The sequence below is a fragment of the Triturus cristatus genome, chromosome 11 (genome assembly GCF_964204655.1).
Source record: "Triturus cristatus chromosome 11, aTriCri1.1, whole genome shotgun sequence".
Classification (NCBI taxonomy): domain Eukaryota; kingdom Metazoa; phylum Chordata; class Amphibia; order Caudata; family Salamandridae; genus Triturus; species Triturus cristatus.
In genome coordinates, this window is record NC_140594.1 from 664,045,122 (window position 1) to 664,064,174 (window position 19,053).

A 19,053-nucleotide genomic window follows, 5' to 3' on the forward strand; every position below is an offset into this window, starting at 1 on the left:
TACACAAATCCAAAGTTATTCTTATCAGTGTTTCTAGGGCACTCTAATGCATTTTGTTCAAACCACAGTATTGGCGACGTAGAAATTAGGCTTGAAGTCAGTGAAGCTGTATGAAGGAGGGTTTCTGGGAACAATGTGGGTGTTGCTTGGTCTTTAGTAGCTCATGGTGATTTTCATTGATGAGAAGTAGCTCTCGCTACAGAAAAGGTTAGAGACCTCTGCTCTAAAGTCATGACACATCTGTAGTGAATCTGTCTAGTAGCACGGACATTTGGCTCCAAAAGCACTAGACTCGTGCTGTGAACATGGATAGCCATTTGCTGCATTGAGGCCCACACTCGACCATTGCCTCATATCTTACACCACAACCACCCTCTGATCCCATTGCATGAATACAGACCCTGAATTCAAAACCACTATGAAGCTAGCGCTTCCAACGTTATGCATTAGTTTCCTGTGAGAGACAGCGACTGGTGAACATTAGAGCGCTAAATGGGTTGTGGAGGATTAAGACAGGGTATTAAATGCCAACTTTCTCTAGTCTTCAATGCAATCCCGATTTCCAGTGGTAGGATAAACCTTGTGGCATACGACAAAGGTGGTTTGCATTGCTATTAGAACCCACGATTTCAACCAAATACAAGATGGCTTATGATTTTCCCCTTACAATCCCGATGCATATTTGTTTCTTAAAATAATAGGCATAACCCCCCCCCCCCCATTTAAAACACCTTGCCGTCGACGTACACACAGATATGTCAAGAAAAAGAAAAGAAAAAAAAAAAAACACACATGCACAATCTGTTTTCCAAACAAGGTCTTCTTAAACACACCAACGAGAATAATAACTCGAAAGACAAGTGTTGAAAAACATCACAACCACAGATTGAATCTACAACTTTGAAAGCCCCTGTAACCAAGAGTCATACTTAAAACCTAATTTTGTCTAACCGCGAAAGAGTAAAAGACAATGGCATCAGCAAAAATGAATGCCCCGTGCCAGGGAATGAGGCTGGATGGCAGATCCTGGCATTCGTCACAGTGTACAGTAGATTTAAATAAACTGCGTGGAAAACAGATTGCACAACACTTTTCTTTTGTTATGATTTGGCAGCCACTTAGCATAGTTTTACAGTCCTCTTGATTGGAATATCAGTTCCTAGGTTTTGAACCAAGGCAGAATGAAGAGAAGCGAATCCAAATGAAACTTAAAACAGTAGTACAGGGATGAAGGAAACTAAATCTGCAACAAATTATTTTGGATATATATCAGAGAGAGAGTGGGCACAGAATGTAGGCGAAATTAAGAAAAAAAAGTACAATCTGGGTGTCATTCTGTGTTTTGGGTGTAAAATACCTAGAAAGTTTTGCACTTCAAAACAAAAATATACCTAGGCAACACCAATAAGTCCGAGATTTCTAAGTGACACTAAGCAAAGGCCAAATTTAACTGGACATGTCTCTCCAGCATTTGCAAGTATGGCACAAATCAAGAAGCTCACTGTGAACTATGGAATGTCTTGCAGCAAAAGTTTCTCAGTGGGAACTGTAGAAGTGTCCACAAAGCCAATAATCTGAAACAATTTCCCTAGCCTCCGAGGAGATCCTCAGTAAACCACAATATAAATCACTACGTTTGGGCAGGCATTAGGATATCTAATCATTTTCCACATTCCATTGTTTCAACCACCTTTCAAGGACTATTGAAAAGATTGGTGTGAATCGATGTATTGATGCTCTGCACAAGGAAGATTCCACTACAGAGCAAATGTTGCTCATCCAAACAACCCTTGCAATCTTACACCAACAGTTTGTGAAGACACATGTGGTTGGACCACTCCTCCCAGTTGAGTGGAGCCTGCGAGTGTCAAGATGCAACATTAGTCAGCTATCCTTGTTTACGCTGAGCATGTGGAGTTTGCTACTAAGCACCTTAAGCTATGAATCATGAGCCAGTTAACTAGTCCCAGCTGCCTCAAACTGCTGTGCAAACATGGCACCCCGACTGCCAGGCACATTTACACCGTGTTTACAAAAGGCTGACTAGCAGGAAGCTACACAATGTTCAAAAAGTGTCTCCTCAAGATGCATTTTGCTTCATTTTCCAAGGAGTTTGGTGGTCCACGTGGCACCTGTCTACCAAACAACCAGAAATTGCAAAGGAGGACAGTTTGTTCCTACTCCTTTCAAATATTTTAGTTTTTCAAAAAAATCAATTGTGTCCCTTTTGGATTTGAAAACATAAAATCGATACAGCGAAATACAGTCTACTAATATAAGTCGCAGATTTACAGGAGAACAGGATAGAAGACTGGCTGCACGTTTCGATTCCCGATCCTCTGGCACAAGCCAACAGAAATTAAGCCAAACTTGCGCGACACAGGCAGATAAGAGTACATCAACCTCTAAATGTTTTAGCTAGGTGTTTGCCATTCAATTAATAGAGTAAAACATGAACATACAATGATCAGGAACAGAAACACAAAGTGGTAAAGGATGAGTTTTACTTTCAAAGTCAAAGTTAGACAGTGTTGTGACCTCACCAATTTTTGTCAACGCTCCTGTGTAGGTGATAACTTATAAGAGACCGATCCGGCGTCAACAGTAGACTAGCAAGTTATTTTGCAGTTAGAATCCCGGTAACAGAGTTAAAATACCCTGTGGATGCATTAGAAAAGTTGTGGCACCTGGAGGACTGTCATCACAGAGGGCTGAACTGAGTGCTGGAAATGGAAATATAACAGGAACTTAAGAAATGACTCTCAGAGTGGATCTTTGATTCAATGGACGGGAGGGAGGCTTTCTGAATTTGACAGTAAGTGGCGAGTAACCGACAGAGCACCAGTCAACTTCTAACTGCTCCCACCGAGGATACACATTTGACTAAAGTAACCACTGATTGTCCATGAAGGGAGGTTATGCTTTCACAGCCTTCCACAATGAAAAGAAAAGAGCCACTTATCTCCTCTCTGCAGGCTGCTGCTGCTCCCACTGAAACGTACACACTGTCTGTGTACTGGTGCCAGTGCATGTGTTCCTGTGCATGCACACTGCACTAGGCAAATGTGGAACGATTCGATGGCGCCAGCTCAAGAGTTCGTGTAGAAACCCTGCTGGTTCCCACTTTATTCCAGCATTAGTGCACTGTAGTATCATCAAAAAAATAAGGGGCAAAACACTATTGATTATTTCTGTGTAAAGGAGGGCCAGACTGTACTGGGTCACACTACATAAGACAGGGCATACACTGCCCTTCTATGGAAAGAAAGACTTACGTCACCTCCTTGTTCTCTATCTAAACGTACTGAAAATAAAATAGATCTGGTTTTGACGTGCCAACGCATGATGCATTAGCAAATGAGAGGAATACATATGTGGAGGCAGTCAGCAAGAGCAAACAGAGAGGTCTATAATTGTGAAGTAGTCCTTCAGGCAGTTCAATGCTAGCACTCAAGGACATACCCAAGGGGAAAAAAAAGCATTAGGTGGATGGGTATACGCCACTGGGCTGAGCCAGGACTTGATAAATAGTCTCAAGTTAACGACTAAAGGAGGCTGGCTGAGGAAAGCAATGGTTGGAAGGGGTGGACCCCAAGCCCACTCTCTGTATACTGTTATTAATAGGTCTGTTAGACAAGTGTGCTGTCAAAAACCAGACAGGACACAAAGGAGGAAGTCAGCAAGAGCAGAGCGATGGATACTATTGTAAAGTAGTCCCTCATGCAGTGCAATGTAAGCACTTGAGGGAGCAGAAGGATGCACCCACCCAAACAGCCAATAATATTAAGTGAGAGGTGATCGCTTTACTGGGATGGCCAAGAAATGACTGACAAAGTCTCAATCCAACGGCTGAAAAAGGGTTGTTCAAAGACAGCAAATGGGCATAAGGAGCAGACCCAAAGCCTACTCTTTGCACCCTTTTAGCAATAAGTTTGCTTGTAATCTGTGCTGTCAAAATCTAAAATAAGGGCTGGCAACTACTTTCCGCATAAGGCAGGGCTAGAGAACCTTACCTTCCCCTGCTTAACTCAACGCCGGACACTGATATTTGTATAAAGTAGTGTTGGGTACATTTCCATTCAGTTAATCTGCAGAAAACAGCTCTGGTGACACATCATTTGGGTAATACATGACTGGGCAAATCTACTTATAGCCAAAAAGGATCCAGATAAAGTAGTACTGGACACCTGCTGGCATGCATAATGCAGGGTGCCATCGCACATTCTGCAGAAAGCATGCAGGACATCTCTATGAAAAAAAGCACTCCACCTTCAAAACAATATCACTAGATAGACCCTGCATTCAAAGAGCCCGAACCTCATAATATTCCACAAAGCCAAACCTAAGAAACCTGCAAGAAGCAAAGTTTAGCATATCCACCTCTATTTAAAACGGCGCTTGACAATCCTCTCTTCCTATTTTTAAATGGGCACTAGGCATCCTCTGTAAGTGACGCTTCTATGCAGCATAAAGTAGCACTTGTTGCTTCCAAATCCCTTTGCATAAAGCGGCACTCAGCAGTACCTTTCTGTATATAGGAGCGCTTGGCACTCCTCACTATACAAAGTTGCAAATTGTATACTACTCCCCCTCTACATAAAGAATCACTGTGCCTGCCCATCTCTCCTACATGTATAAAGTGGTGCATGTCATTCCACCTACCTTTAACAATCTTAATATAAAACAGCACTATGCATTCCTATCTCTCCCCCAAAGTTGGTACTTAGCACTCTATAAAGCAGCATATGGCATCCCTTCAGCATAAAACGGTGCTTGTTACTTCCTCCCGCCCCTACGTCAGTACAACATAGCAGCACTTGGAAATCTCCCTCTACATAGAGGTACAAAGATACAAACATCACCAGGAATCTACAATTCGCACGTTAAGCGAATCTAAGCCAATCTTCTGCATAAAACCCGACTGAACTCCGCAATACAATGGATAAAGCAAAACACAGCATCCTTTCCTCATAGATAAAAGCTGAACAACTTCTATTCCCCCGTACCTAGAAGTGCTAGGCACTGTCCACTTATAACGAAGGCCCCCCACACTCCCCCTCCGTATGAATCAGCGCTAGACACTCCCACTTCGTATAAGGCTAGTACGCGACACCAAAGCAGTATACAGTTATGCTGAACAACCCCATCATAAATTGGCACCCACCCCGTTATCCAAATGCTAGTGACCCGCTTCCCCGGCACAGGCTGTGCTTTTCAACCCGAGTACAAAGATGTACTGCCCTCTGTAACATCGTATACAGCAGCTATGCAAACTCACCGATCAGTTTGCGCACCTCCTCCTCGCTCATGTAGACACTGAGGCTAGTCCCAGGGGGGGCCCTCCCGGCCTGGCCCCCTGCCCCGGGCAGCAGCAGGGCGCCGAGCAACAGTAGCATGAGGGGGGCCCCCCAGGGGCGGCGCCATGAGGACCCCGAACTCCTGCTCTGCCCCCGAGGCATGCTCACAGGGGCGGCGCCCGGCGGCTCATGTCTGTCCCGCGGGCTCCGCTCTGCCCCGGCCTTGTTCGTATCCCTCCCGTAATTCCTATCCTCCCTCCCGCTCCAACTAGGGTTCAGTCTGTCTGTAATCAGGAGCAATGACCGCCTGACGTTGCACGCCGCGTGGTGACGTTTTAGGATGTGCTAATGCGCATGCTCCCTTTGCCTCGGCTGAATAAGGCTGTGGCGTGTATCAAACAGTGGTTATCTACGAGACTGTGGGCTGAATGAGACACGACTAAATGAGACATGCAGGCATCTGAATTATCCATCACTTTCTGGCGGATGTGACACGCACAAGAGGGCTTTTACACGTCTCGCCAGAAAGTAGGTGTTTGAAGACATCAAACATTACATCACAGTTCCCACAAGACCTACTCAGCTCTTCATAGGTAGAAGAAGTGACTCAAAGGGGCATGTGAAGCCGTAGAACAGCACACAAGAAGGCAGCGGTTCTTGTTGAAGTCAGCTTTTCTATTAAGAAGACATAACATAAAGTATACATGTAATATGCAGAGGAGCAGGAAACTTGTCCCTGCGACCCTCCAGTCCCCTCTGCATTCCAGCCACACAAGACAGCAGTCAGGAACACAGGTATGTCATACATCCTGTTTTGTTTCAAAGCTTTATAAAATAATTATTCGGCAGTTTACATAGAACTTGCCATAAGTAAAGTCAGCAGCAAAGCATACAAATCATAAGTACGGAGCCGTGGCGGCTGGTGACATTTGAAAGTGGTGAGACGTAAACGTTGGGAATGATTTTTATATAGCAAGCAATGTGAACAAATTCTATGGACAAACCTGGGGTCCAGGGTGAGTCCCTCTCCTGAGAAAGAAATGAAAAAAGATTGGCAAAGGGTGCATTTTATAGAAAATGAATGTAGCGATAAAGCAAGGCTTATTAATCAGTGGGAACGTATAGTCTTGAAATATTAAATACATTAAAGACTGCCCCATATCTTTTTGCATTAATTTGTTTGTACAGGTACTGTAATGTGTAAATTGTTCTGCATGAAAACTTTAGCCCTTTAAAATGTATGCTTGCCCGGTGTCTTGGACTGCATGCAGCATTAACTTTGGAAAAATATGCTCTAACCTGACTTCGAGAAGCACCCACAGATGCTAGCTGTAACCAGTCATATAGAAATATGTGCAGGCAGGTGAGATGAAAAAAGTGGGATCTCTCTATAAAGCAACATGCCAAATACATTTCTGTGATTCCCATAGTGTGCCATCAGACCGGTATTTTGGTTTCTCTCTGAGATGTAATTTTATCCAGATAAATGGCACAGCAACTGACATACGCTTATAGCCTGTCAGTATGATTGGCTTTCTCACTGGGTGTTAGCTGTTTAAGATAAATGAGTAACAATAATGATTTCTTATAAATAGTTAACATTGGAAATGTTTACATTCTGAAACTGAGTCTGTGAATTAAATAGCATTGAGGCCTGTGGAAGGAGTTTTGGCCTTCAATCATGTGTGCTTTATGTTAGATATGTATCCTCCTTTTCTCTGCATATCTTGTTCATCTGCACACCTTCAACCCCCTCTCTTTCCTCTTCAGCATCCTCTTTCTTTTCACTCTTCCCCGAATGCCCTTCCTCGCATCTCTGTCACTTCACCGCCCCCAACATGCACTGCACTCCCTCAAATTTATATTATAAAACACAAGAGCAACCCTTATGTCCCTGTGAACCGGGTAAGTACAAAGTACTACAAACAACATTCACAAGGAACTCATTTGAAATTGTTCATCTATTTCATACAACAACAATGGTTGCTTATGAGTCAATCTCACATATGTAAGCCATGAACAAAAAGGAATAAAGTAAGACTAAATCATAAACTATTGATTTAGTCTTACTTTATTCCTTTTTGTTCATGGCTTACATATGTGAGATTGACTCATAAGCAACCATTGTTGTTGTATGAAATAGATGAACAATTTCAAATGAGTTCCTCCCTCAAATGTAAGCACTTTAATTTCTCTTAGTTTTGCCTTGCAAATATTTTGACATCAGTGTACGCCCTTCACACACACATTCACAGAATTTCAATTGTAAATGTAATACACAAACATTGTTCTGTGTGCTCTGCAGAGAGGCCAACCCACTGACAGGCACTTTGTTTGGCTTTAGCCTTAGCGCCTGAGCGCTCAATCAAAGCCCCTCATAAACACCTGGCATGGCGCAAGCTTCAAAGTATGCACAGAATAAAATACAGATAAACAACATTATAAAATAGCTAACTCATGGGGAATGCAAGATTAAGAAAAGCATGTAAAATAAGAGAGGGACTAAATTGCTGAAATGCATTCCCTCAACATTTTTAACATTCATTGTTTGTAAGTCAATCCATGTTTTTAGCGCCATTGTTTACTTTAGGGGCATGTACACAGGGCCAGTTTTAATGCCATACGGCAGAGAACTGGCCACTGTAAGCACATGTTACACTGTAAGCACATATCTCTCGCTTTGGGCCTGACTCAGACATTTGGATCCATTTCGCAAGGGAACAAGAGCAAACCCTGCTCCTTATTGGGATCCATTTCGCTGGGGAGCAAATGCCGCAACTCCACTTCTAAAGGAGCGAGCAATGTGCAGAGAGGGCCTGGGGTGTCACACTGGGGGAGGTTAGAGTGATGAGGGGTCTCAGCACAATATACAGAACACAGCATTAGCTTGCAAACAAATACCATTACAGAGAACAAGGCACTGTATCAGAAGTGCTTGCATCCACTCTCACGTACGAAGATATGGTGGGATCTACGTCTTTGAATGACGGACGTCGAAATCACACAGGGATGAAGTCTCCTACACCCAAAACCATGACCCTTATTGCGTCACTGGCCTACATTGTGCATACAACCAGAGACCCCAATGGCAATGAAGGGCTTTAAAACAGAAAGCCGTGCGTCGTGTGTCATGTTAAGAAAGTTGATTTACTGCCTGTCTTCCATCTACTGCCTCAGAGCGAGGTGGGGCAGGCAGCCTGAAACAGACAACGCAGACTTTAATACATCAATTTATTTAGAGATACGATCGTCTCTAAATAAATCGCTCTATTTTATATTTTTGATGTAAATGTGTAGGAATTTTCAGAGGGGCGCAGCCCTACAGCCCTAATGGAGAAACCGCCCCTGGTACAGAGAACGCAGTATAGTTCTGCGTAAAATCCAGCATAGACTTGCCTTCTAAAGTGGGGAAAAGGGTCTCCCCTATACAGAAATCCACATGTCCTTTTATAGGACTTCTAACAAAGACATTTCATTTATATATTTTACATGGGTACATGGTTCTCAGGATGTGCACCAATATTAAACGAGCAAGAAGAAACAGTTCCCTACAAAATACATTTGAGGTTTCTCTCATGTTAGTACTACAGTGGATCTGCGGACCTTCTCACTGTTTATTCAAGAAGTTCAATTGATACATTGTATAGCAATAGGCTGGGACAATTGAAATGTCCTTGGTTAGGCACAGAGGGAAAAAAAGTATCCAGGAACATTATTTATTAGTGTGAGTCTAGCAATTCTCTATTTAGAATAAAAAGAACAGCAACAGTCAACACACAATAGTTTGTGACATCGATGCAAGATGGAGGACTGTATAAACAACCTAGTTTAGCATAAGCTCAATTTGTTATGCATTTAATATGTGGGAAAAATAGCTCGCACAACCCTTCCTGATGATTTTTAAATTATCAATTAAATCCTGTATTGCAGAACATCATTCATTAATTTTGGGTTCTTCTTTTTGGATTCACCCAGGTCCTTCAAGGTGTCTTGGATTTCACTTTGCATTTCTTCCATCTTGACATCAATCCTCTTCTTTTTTTCTTCCCCTCATTGCCAATGGATGCGAATATAGAACCTAACCCTTCCTAGGCACCTGACTCTTCCACCTCAATTAATTAATACGTTTTACTTTTGATGTTAATAATATCGCTGTCAACCTGCTTATTTACTTGCAGCACATAAGCACAGCATTCCTGAGCGTGACTGACTTTGCAAACTCCACCTTTCTTCGCGAGGAGTAAGTCCAACACAAGGCGATATTGCATAATCATAGATCTCATTGCAAGCATCTCTATATTTATTTCCGTCAAAGCACCTGCTGTGTTAGTAGCAAGATGGTAAACTAAGGTTGACAGCGTCCTCATTTTCACCTCGTTTAATGACACTTCTATAGATGGTATGAGTGCTCCAAAGATATCACTAAGATCATCTACAGGGGACTACAAGTCCCACATCTCCGCGCTGCCCTGTTGACTCCAGGAAGGAGGGACCAAGCTGACACCTGCACTGTATAGCGTCGAAGGTCTCCTGCGAGACAAACCAAACTTCATCTGCAGGGGACTACGAGTCCCACATCCCTGTGCTGCCCTATTGACTGCAGGGAGGAGAGGCCAAGCTGACACCTGCGCTATATAGCACCAAAGGTGTTCCGAAGCTCTGGACGTACCAAACTTTTTCTGCAGGGAACTACAAGTTCCACATCACTACATTGCCTTGTTGACTGCAGGGAGGAGGAGCCACGCTGACACCTGCACTATATAGCGCCAAAGGACTCCCATGGCCACGCGACAAACCAAACTTTATCTGCAGTGGACTACCACATCACCATGCTGCCCTGTTGACTGCAGGGAGGAGGGGCCATTCTGACACCTGTTGTACATAGCGCCGAAGGTCTCCTGGGGGCGTGGGGCATGCCATGGCCAAGACTGGGCCAAGAGCAGGCCCGTCAGAGCTCAGAGGAGGCTGGGCTGGGCCCAGTCTCGTTGAAGATTCTTCTTGCAAGGTCATGTTTTACACTTTTAAAAACTGTTTCACTGCATACCTTGCAGGAAATCCTCTAACGATCATGCGGATCATCAATAGCAGTGGAAGGGAGAGGGTACTTGACCTCGCATTTCTGAAACAAGATGGGCAAGAAGAAAGCAGCTTAGGTGTCTCCTGCTTCGTTTTTCACGCCCAAGAGCACCTCATTCGATAAAATGTTGGAAAGGCCAGTGAGCATCATCAGTACTGGGATACCGCTTATGGAGAGAAGACTTTCCCTGCACTCTGGCTCCAATTTAGACGCATTAGCCACAGAAGAGCTAGGTCCTTTACTTTTGATTCTGTCACCTCCTAGTACCTCAACGAATCTACCCAAAAGAAACACTTCACAAACTAGAGGCCTAATATTGGACACCTCCCACAGTCCTGCTAAGGTAGTTAAAACCAAGAAGCCTAAGCAGGGTATTCAGCCTATTATGAAGGATGCCGATGTGCAAACGGATTGTAGCGAGAGCATGCTGTTTTTGGAGGGCTGCTACTAAGAAATGGAAGAGCGACTGCAGAGCAAGTTGGCCCCTTTAAGTCACTGTCTCAAGGCCGTTGAATCCCAGCTCGCCCTTTTGGCATCACAGAGGCTTCCCACACGAGTTCTGAGGCTGCTGTTCTCACCAATATCCATGGTCCAATGGAATCCCGATCCATTCTGGGTAGCTTGCCTATTAAGGATGGGGCAAGGAATAATGCAGAATCATACTATCAGTCCTCCCAACCGTCTAATGAGGTTGTGGGTCCCTCTATTTCAAGTGTCTCTGTCACACATCAGTTTAATAGTTATCAAGAGGAAGCAGGCCGGATTGTTGCTCCGGACAGTAGGTCAGAAGGAATAAATCCTCGCACATCGACCTCCCGCACGCAAGCCGTCCATTTGTGTGTGCTCATTGGAGTACCTCCCTTACATGAATACCCAGTCCCACGAGGACCTATCTAATAACGTTTTAGACAGGTTAGCTCGTTACAAAGGCTTTCCATTCCACCTGGCTCACGAAATCTTGATGGTCAGATGAGTTCGTTGGATTGGTCAAGGCCCGTCCACGGGTGTTTGTGTCATCGTTAATTTCAGGTCCCCACAATTGGTGCAGAGGCTTTTGTTTTGAGACTTGTGTAGAAACCTTACGAGGAGCTCTATCCTTGTGGTGCCTCTCAGTTGCTTTTATAGGCCTCACTTGCCCTTACCACCAATTCAGTCCTTGCTGATGCTGTAGGAAGCTGGCTCTGTATATCGTGTACCACTAGGTGGTTATACAGTGCACAGAGTCCAGAGAATCCCCAGAAGTTTACAGGGCTCAATGCAAACCCAAAGTGCTCTATTAGTGGCAGTGTGGGCAAGCATCCTTAGGCCTAACACAAAGGAATGTAAGACATATATTGCACACACACATAGATCAGTAAGGGACACACAACTCAAATGGAGATCCACACCAATTTTAGAAAAATAAGTTTGGTTGGGTTTTATTATAAGACCAAAACCTTCGCAAAAGGGTAAGTACGTTTTTCAGAAAAAAATACTTTATCTTTCAAAAGTCGACACAGTGCAATTTTCAAACAGTTCAATGTTATCCTATTGAGGAAAACAACAATACTGTTTTATGGGTAAGTTCTCAACTTACCGTTCTAGTCTTCAGGGATTAATGTCAGCAGAGGGCAAGGTTCAGGTAAGCACAAAATCTGCCCCACCAGCTGCACAGGGGCGGCCGGGTGCAAAGGTCAAAAAGGCCCTATGCTTTTCAATGGAGACAGGGGGTGTTCGGAGCCACACTGCTTGCAGGTAGATACATCGGTTGCAGGGGCCAAGCTTTTGGGGTTAGAGTAAGCACTGGGGGGGGGGGGCCACAAAGCAGCACCAAGTCAAGTTTATTCAAATGTTCGATCTTTTAAAAGCATTACACCGTTTGATTTCATTTACAATACTTAAAACGTCCTGTAAAAAAGCTAATAAAAAGTATTAAAAAATCTTTGTTCATTGTTCTACACTTAATAAAAATCAAGATCAGATTATATTGTCCATAAGGTGCTGCAACCCTAACATCGTCCTCATTGTACAGTCCATCTTCATCATAAAACGGTATATTAGATTGTTTGATTTTCTTCTGGAACTCTTCTTAATTCCTTTAGATACATATTTATGAATTTCACCCCCCTGCAGACCAGAGGAACCGAAGACCCACCGAACCTGGTGGTTGCAGCTTCTATGCTTGATCGTATGTTCATATTAATGAATATTTCTTTAAAAAGTATCTTTCTTTCTTTTAATAACTTCTGGCATGCACAGAGAAAATGTGAATGGGATTCATGTTTGTGATTGCACAATCTGCAGTCTTGATTTTGGTGCTGAGCTTTCCAGGAGGTGATCAAATCCTTTGTTTCCCACATACCAAAGTGTAAATTCCTGAATTGTTTTTTTTTAATTGTTGAGAAATGTGCTAATAAATGATCCTGAGGTTTCCTGGTGCCATATGACTTAATCACCGTCCAGGCATGACGTCTTTGTAATAAGCTGTTTTCATCTGTTATATTAGACAGGAGTTTTGTTGACAGATTTAATTCTTTGTTGAGGGCCTGTTTCCCCATGCCTGAATTCCAAATTTCTTGAGCGTAAAGATCCTCAATAACCTGTGCTAAGTAGGAACCTTGTATTTTGTTCTCTCTTTGAGCTTCTATTTATTTCCAGCACAGATTCACAATAGAATCGGTTGTGGCTGCTCTGAGCCTTCTACATAGTTTAATAAAAGCACTTTTACTCCAGAATGTTTGATTGGTCAAACCAAACTCTAGTCAGACTTGAGCCGGTGATGTTGCTTGCTGAATGAGGAAGACGCTTATATAAACCTTTGTTTGTATGTTGTTTAGGATTGAGATCTCGCGACCCCTTTCATGTTTTCACTACCATAAGTAATGGAAGGCATTAACTGTGCCAACATAACGGATAGTAAGTGGCTGTAGGATGGACAGCTTAATTTCTTTTTTTAGTAAATTGAAGCCATATATGAGATTTTGGGCTTTGCCCTCGTTGCTATAAGCTGATGCTTATAACTAATTTTTCTCTCAATTTTAAACCCCAGATATTTGTATGAGGCAACAACCTCGACTTTTCCCATCTCGAAACCACAAAGCAGCTCCAAACATACACCATCAGCAACACAGAGGTGTCCAGTTGCAAACACAGCATCGGGCACCCAATGCTCTTCAGTGGAGAATCTGTATTGGACAAACAGGCTGCAAGTGTCGCACCTGAGGCTGCAGGAGGGAGACCAGTGACAGCAGAGTTAAGTTGAGGTGTTGAGGGCCATACGGGCACCGTTGGTTCAGCTCACCAAGGCCTCGGGGCTTCAGGTGCAGGGGTGTCCTTTGACATTGGATTCTTATTCCGGGAGCGGTCATGGGGAGCCTATGTATTCAGTCTGCAGGCATTGTTGTAGAGTCCAGAAGGGGTCAGCCAACACTGAACTTGAGGTCAGGATCACTGGGGAACCTGTTCTGGATCGGTGGCCACCTGGACCCAGGCCAGAGGCGTCGAGTGCAGAGTGGGCAGGAATTGCGGATCTGGAGGGCAACAGAGTCCTTTGTGTAGGTTCCTTGGGGACAGATCCGCTGTCCTCAGGAGTCCCTGCTCTTTGTCGAAGGGCAGGCAGTCTTCCTCAGGTTCTGAAAGTCACCGGCTGCAGGACACGTGTCGTCTTCTTTTGCAGGGTCTTTGAAGCTGGAGACAGGCCGGTAGGGCTGGGGCCAAGTCAGTAGGTGTCTACCGGCTTTGTCCTGTTTTTTAGGTTGGCAGAAACTAGCTTGAGTGTCTGAGGGAACCCCCTAAATACTAGATTTAGCGGCATTACCTATCTGCAACTGGCAGGGCCCAATAGGTACCTTCCCTGGGATGACTACACCCACTATTAGGCCACCCTCCTGTGAGAGGGTGCATAGGCCTAGCCCTGATTGGTTGTGTCTCCTCATCTTCAAGATGGAGGGGACTGAAAAGTATACTCAACTTAGCCTCCCACACCTGAGGGGTGGAGTTGACAATGGAGGGCACATCTTTTATTCTTTCCAAGTTTCCTGGTGGTCCCCCCCCCCCAAAGTGGGGGTCTGAACTGGTGGGAGCCAGCAGCTGATAGCAGCAGAGGCTGGGGCCCTCTTACAAAGGTGGCAGGCCTTTGAAGCTTCCCTCTTGAGCACTGTGCCCATCCTGGAGAGGGGTATGACACCTCTGCCCAGGATGTGCTTTGTTTCTGGCCTCAGAGAGAGGAGGGCTCTCGACCCAGGGGTCCAGGAACAAATCTGGTGGTGGCAGGCTTAGTACAGCCGGTCAGAGACCACACCAGGGTTGGTAGGTTTTCAGAGGGCACCTCAAAGGTGCGATCTGAGTGCATGGTTCAATAAACCTCACGCTGGCGTCAGTATGGGTTTATTGAGACGAGTAGTTTGGTACCAAACACTTCTGTGTTCAGAGAAGCCATCATGGTGCTGTGGAACTCGAGTTGTTGAGTTTTCCACCCATGTACTCTCTATGGCTTCCCTGCCACTTACAATATTTAAGAATAGACTTAAATATTGTAGGGGCATATCTCCCCACACCTGTGATATAGTGCACCCTGCCTTACAGATGTAAGACCTGCTGGATGAGTGACTTACCTATACTTTAGACAAATCTAGTTGGCATGGCACACAGGCAGTGTGCCATGTCGACTTTGTCATTTTGTCTGCACCAGGTGATGCATGCTGCAGTGCCAGTCTGCATGGCCTAGGTGAGGGGTCTCTAGGGGATGCGCTTCAGTCCCAATGCCCTAGGTACCCAGATACCATTTACTAGACACGTACAGGGGGCCTGAAGGACCAATTGTGGACAGTTTTAGGGAAAGAATACTGGTACTAGGAACCTGGACAGCAGGGGCCCATTACTCTGCAGTAAAGTTGCATCAAAAGCCAGGCAAAAAGTGTGGGGGCGGGGTACAGCAACAGAACCCAATTTTCTCACATATACCCTCACTCTCTCACGTGGATGACTCTAAATCTTGGATCTTTATCTATAAGGCAAGGGGAATCAGCACCCATGTCCCAGGAACATTGAGGGTCCAGTTTCAGGTCCCAGTCGCAAACCGATTTGAGACCCTGTTGGATATTGACTGACCCCTAGTAAGGCCTGCACCATCCCGGCCTGGAGGGCCCAAAATGGAAACGTCTGCCCCGGAAAGAGCAGGGTGTGGGGCACTTGGTGTTGGCAGACCTCCATACACACCCATAAGCTGGAATGTGGGAGGTTCTAAGGAAAAGGTATCTGATCCTGACTGGCTCAATTTTATTATGGAATATAACATTATTGCCTTTCAGGAGACATAGGCTACCTCTCCCCTTCAATGAAGCCAATAAGACCCGTTCCAAAATGCCCACGCTGGTTTGACGGACCCTGTTCTGAGGCCAATTGCCGTTGACGAAGGGTCCTTGTATCAACCCCCAGAGATTCCCAGGCAGTTGCAATAGCAAGGAGAAGTTATAAGCTAACTATTAGGGATAGGAACATGTTTTCAGTTAGCAAAGATTGGGAACAACTCGAGCAAACTGTAAACAGTAAATGTAGCAAAAATTTTTGGTGCACAGTTGATAACATTAGAAGGAGTGATGCTCCACCCAACCCTTTATTATCCTGTAGTATAGCTGGCCCGGCTTGGGTAACTATTTTAGCTCTATGTATGAGGTAGAGGAGGATAAGACACTATTGAACTTATTAAGTTCCAGAATTTGTAGCTCAACCCCTTTGCAACTGTCAGTAGTGAGGTTGTGGAAGTGATTAACCTATTTTTGGGTGGGACAGTTCCAGGCACTGAGAGGGTTCCTATGGACCTTTTACAAAGTAACAGTGAACTCGGGGGCCCATTGCTCGCAAATTTATTTTAACATCTTTTTTATCTCTAAAATCCCACTGTCCCAGGCGCTGTCTATTATCGTCCCTGTCTTTAAGAAAGGGGACCGAAACATGCTGAATTGCTATCGCCTTATATCTCTTATAGACAGCACAGTGATAGATTTTGGCAGAGTACTTTTCAAATGCTTAAGAAACTGGTCTAGCCAGAATAAAACTGTATTCCCTTTTTAATATGGCTTTCGTCCTGGACTGGGTACTGTGGAGCAGTGCCTTAACTTACATTTAATTTTGGACAAGTACGCCATAGCTAGACAAGGCCCACTTTACCTAGCTTTCATGGACCTGTCCGCAGCTTTTGACTCTGTCAACAGGACCAAGCTCTGGTTATTGTACCTGGGTATTGAAGAGGCAATCGTACATTTTCTCTACATCCTGCATGAAAATGTATCAGCTAAGGTGAGATCTGGCCCTGCCACGGAAACATCTGACATTTTGCACTTGGCCCGTGGGGTCCAGCAGAGATGCATATTGGCTTTCCTTCTTTTTTCCTGTATGTTAAAATCTTTCTTTTTGGGTGATATCACCGTTGATGTACCAAAGACTGCAAATAGGTTAGTCCGGGCATTATTATATAATGATGATGCCAACTTGATGGCGAGGACTTCAGGAGCCCTGTGAAGCTTAGTGAAGCCTTTGACTCGTTCATGGGTCATTGAGATTTATCAAGTAATTACGGAAAATCCTATATTATGGCGTGTGGGCTTGGGAAGAAAAATCTGGCCTCCATATCACTTAAGGATAAGCTTATGAGTAGTGTGAGCAATTTTAATTATCCTAGGGTCACTTTTAACTGAGGTGATTCTTGCCAGCCCCAGCATATTATTTCATGTATTAAGTTGAGTAGGGCTGCTGGGGCCATCCTGAATCTTACACACTCAACTTTTAAGGGCTCAACTGTACCGTTTATAGAAAAACATAACCATCAGTTTACTCCAGCGGCCGTGTATGTTGCAGGGATCTGGGACTACTAAAATGCACCGGCCCTACAGATAGGAGAAAACCATATCTGTAGATGACTTTTGAATCTCCTGCCCCGAGTTCATGTTTCATCTTGTATTCTGAAATTAATTTGCCATCCATTTCTGACATAGTAAGGCTGGCCCGCTGCTTTTGTGGGTTAACATGTGTGCCAACACTACGGCCAGTTTTAACAGGGAAGTATTATTAGATTCTCTTCGACTTGATAGATGTTTTTCTATTCTCTGGTTGAATTACGTGCCTAGATCTTTCATGGGTATAGGTTCACCCACCCTTTTCCAAGCACCACTTACTTTTAATGGCTGAGCGAACGCAAAGCGGATAGAAACAGGGACACTGCCACTTCTCCGCTCCATTTTAGCCTTTTATTGTTCGTACTTCTTAAATTTTAATTTGCATGTGATTTACTTCTTTGGTGCTTACCTTTGCTCTGTGTCCGGCTCCTGCCCAGGTCTGCCGCAGCTGCTGTGCCATTTGTGTGGAGGGCTAAGGAGACTGTAACAACACCCATTTCCCGAGTCACACGTACTTCTGGGGTTAGAACGGTCTAGTCACTCCAGTAACATCTCTTAAAAGAGATGGCTGAGCGAACGTGCAGTGGGCACGCCACTAGAGCGCTGAAGGGGTGCCTAAGGCAAGCCTGTCTGCGCCCGTCCGGCCAGGGGGCAGAAACTCTGGTCCTTTTGCAGCCAAAGGTAAGATCCTAAACCCCCTTGTTTTTGCATGGCCTAAGGCCTGCACCTAAAAATCATTGTTAGGTTTTTAGTCCTGACATCCTCCCGCCCTTTTGTGCATTCTGCCAGTTTGTTTGCTCCCCTACCACCTATTCTAGGGTTGTTAACCCTTTGTTTGGGCCACTGTTTAGGGATGTTGAGCATGAGATTTTCTAAATCTTCCTGTCCCAAGAATTTCTTTGTTTTAGCGTGAATTGCCACTCTTTCCCTAAGCACCAGCTGCACTTATTTATTTATTTCTGCACTTCCCGCCAATTTCGCCCTGATGGAGGTAAATAGACCTCATAGAATTGTTGGAGGTGTTGCCATCATTTTTAAAAGGATTTGAAATGTAAAATAGAGGATTTCCAGATTCCTAACTGTGAAGCCCTGCTATTTACTCTTTTATTTACCCCTACATTTACGTTCTCTGGGGCACTGATTGACCATCCCCTTGGGTACCCCAGTGGTTGGTGTTCAGCTCTTTCTGACTTATTGGCTCCCCATATTCTTTGGTCAGCCAATTCTACTTTGCTTGGCGATATCAATCTTCACCTAGAGGATGCTAATAACAATATAGCCTCACCTTTTATCGACTACCTAGGCACTCTCAACATCGCTCTCCTCAACTCCGAACCTACTCATTTTGCGGGGCACCTTTTGGACCCCATTTTTTCCAATTTTAAAGCCTTGACTTTCGCTCCTCCTTTACAATTCTGTTGGTCGGATCATTTTGCGGTGCCTTTCAGAATTAGGGTCTCCTCCACCCCTCTCTCTCAGCCTGTTCTTAAACCAGGAGCCAGGAACTGGTCCAAACTCAACATTCCTGGTAAAGTGAGCTGCTTCTTAATATGATGCCCACTCTTATTTCTCAACCTGACACTGACCAAATCTCTGTGCACCAACGGCTTACTGATTCCATCTTGCCACCCACGTCTAAACTGACATGCAGAATTCACCCTCCTGCTCCTTGGTTCACTGATTACCCTCAGACAAAAAAAGAAATGATGGAAAATCCTAGAAAGACAGGGGAGGAAGCTTTATGCTGTTGAGGCTAAGTACGAATATGTGGCGGTGCTGAAAAAATATCATGCCTCTTGTAAATCAG

The 19,053-nt window shown here is 44.5% G+C and overlaps 1 protein-coding gene across 2 annotated transcripts in view; it reads right to left on the reverse strand.

The window, feature by feature from the left end:
* RYK (receptor like tyrosine kinase) overlaps nt 1-5,604 on the reverse strand; it is a 734,028-nt gene extending 728,424 nt beyond the window's left edge. For both annotated transcript variants that reach the window (XM_085634236.1, XM_085634235.1), the window contains exon 1: nt 5,279-5,604. In XM_085634236.1, the coding sequence (XP_085490362.1) occupies nt 5,279-5,459 (181 nt within the window). In that variant the 5' untranslated portion in view covers nt 5,460-5,604. The remainder of the gene's footprint in view (nt 1-5,278) is intronic.
* Between the last annotated feature and the right edge of the window lie 13,449 nt (nt 5,605-19,053).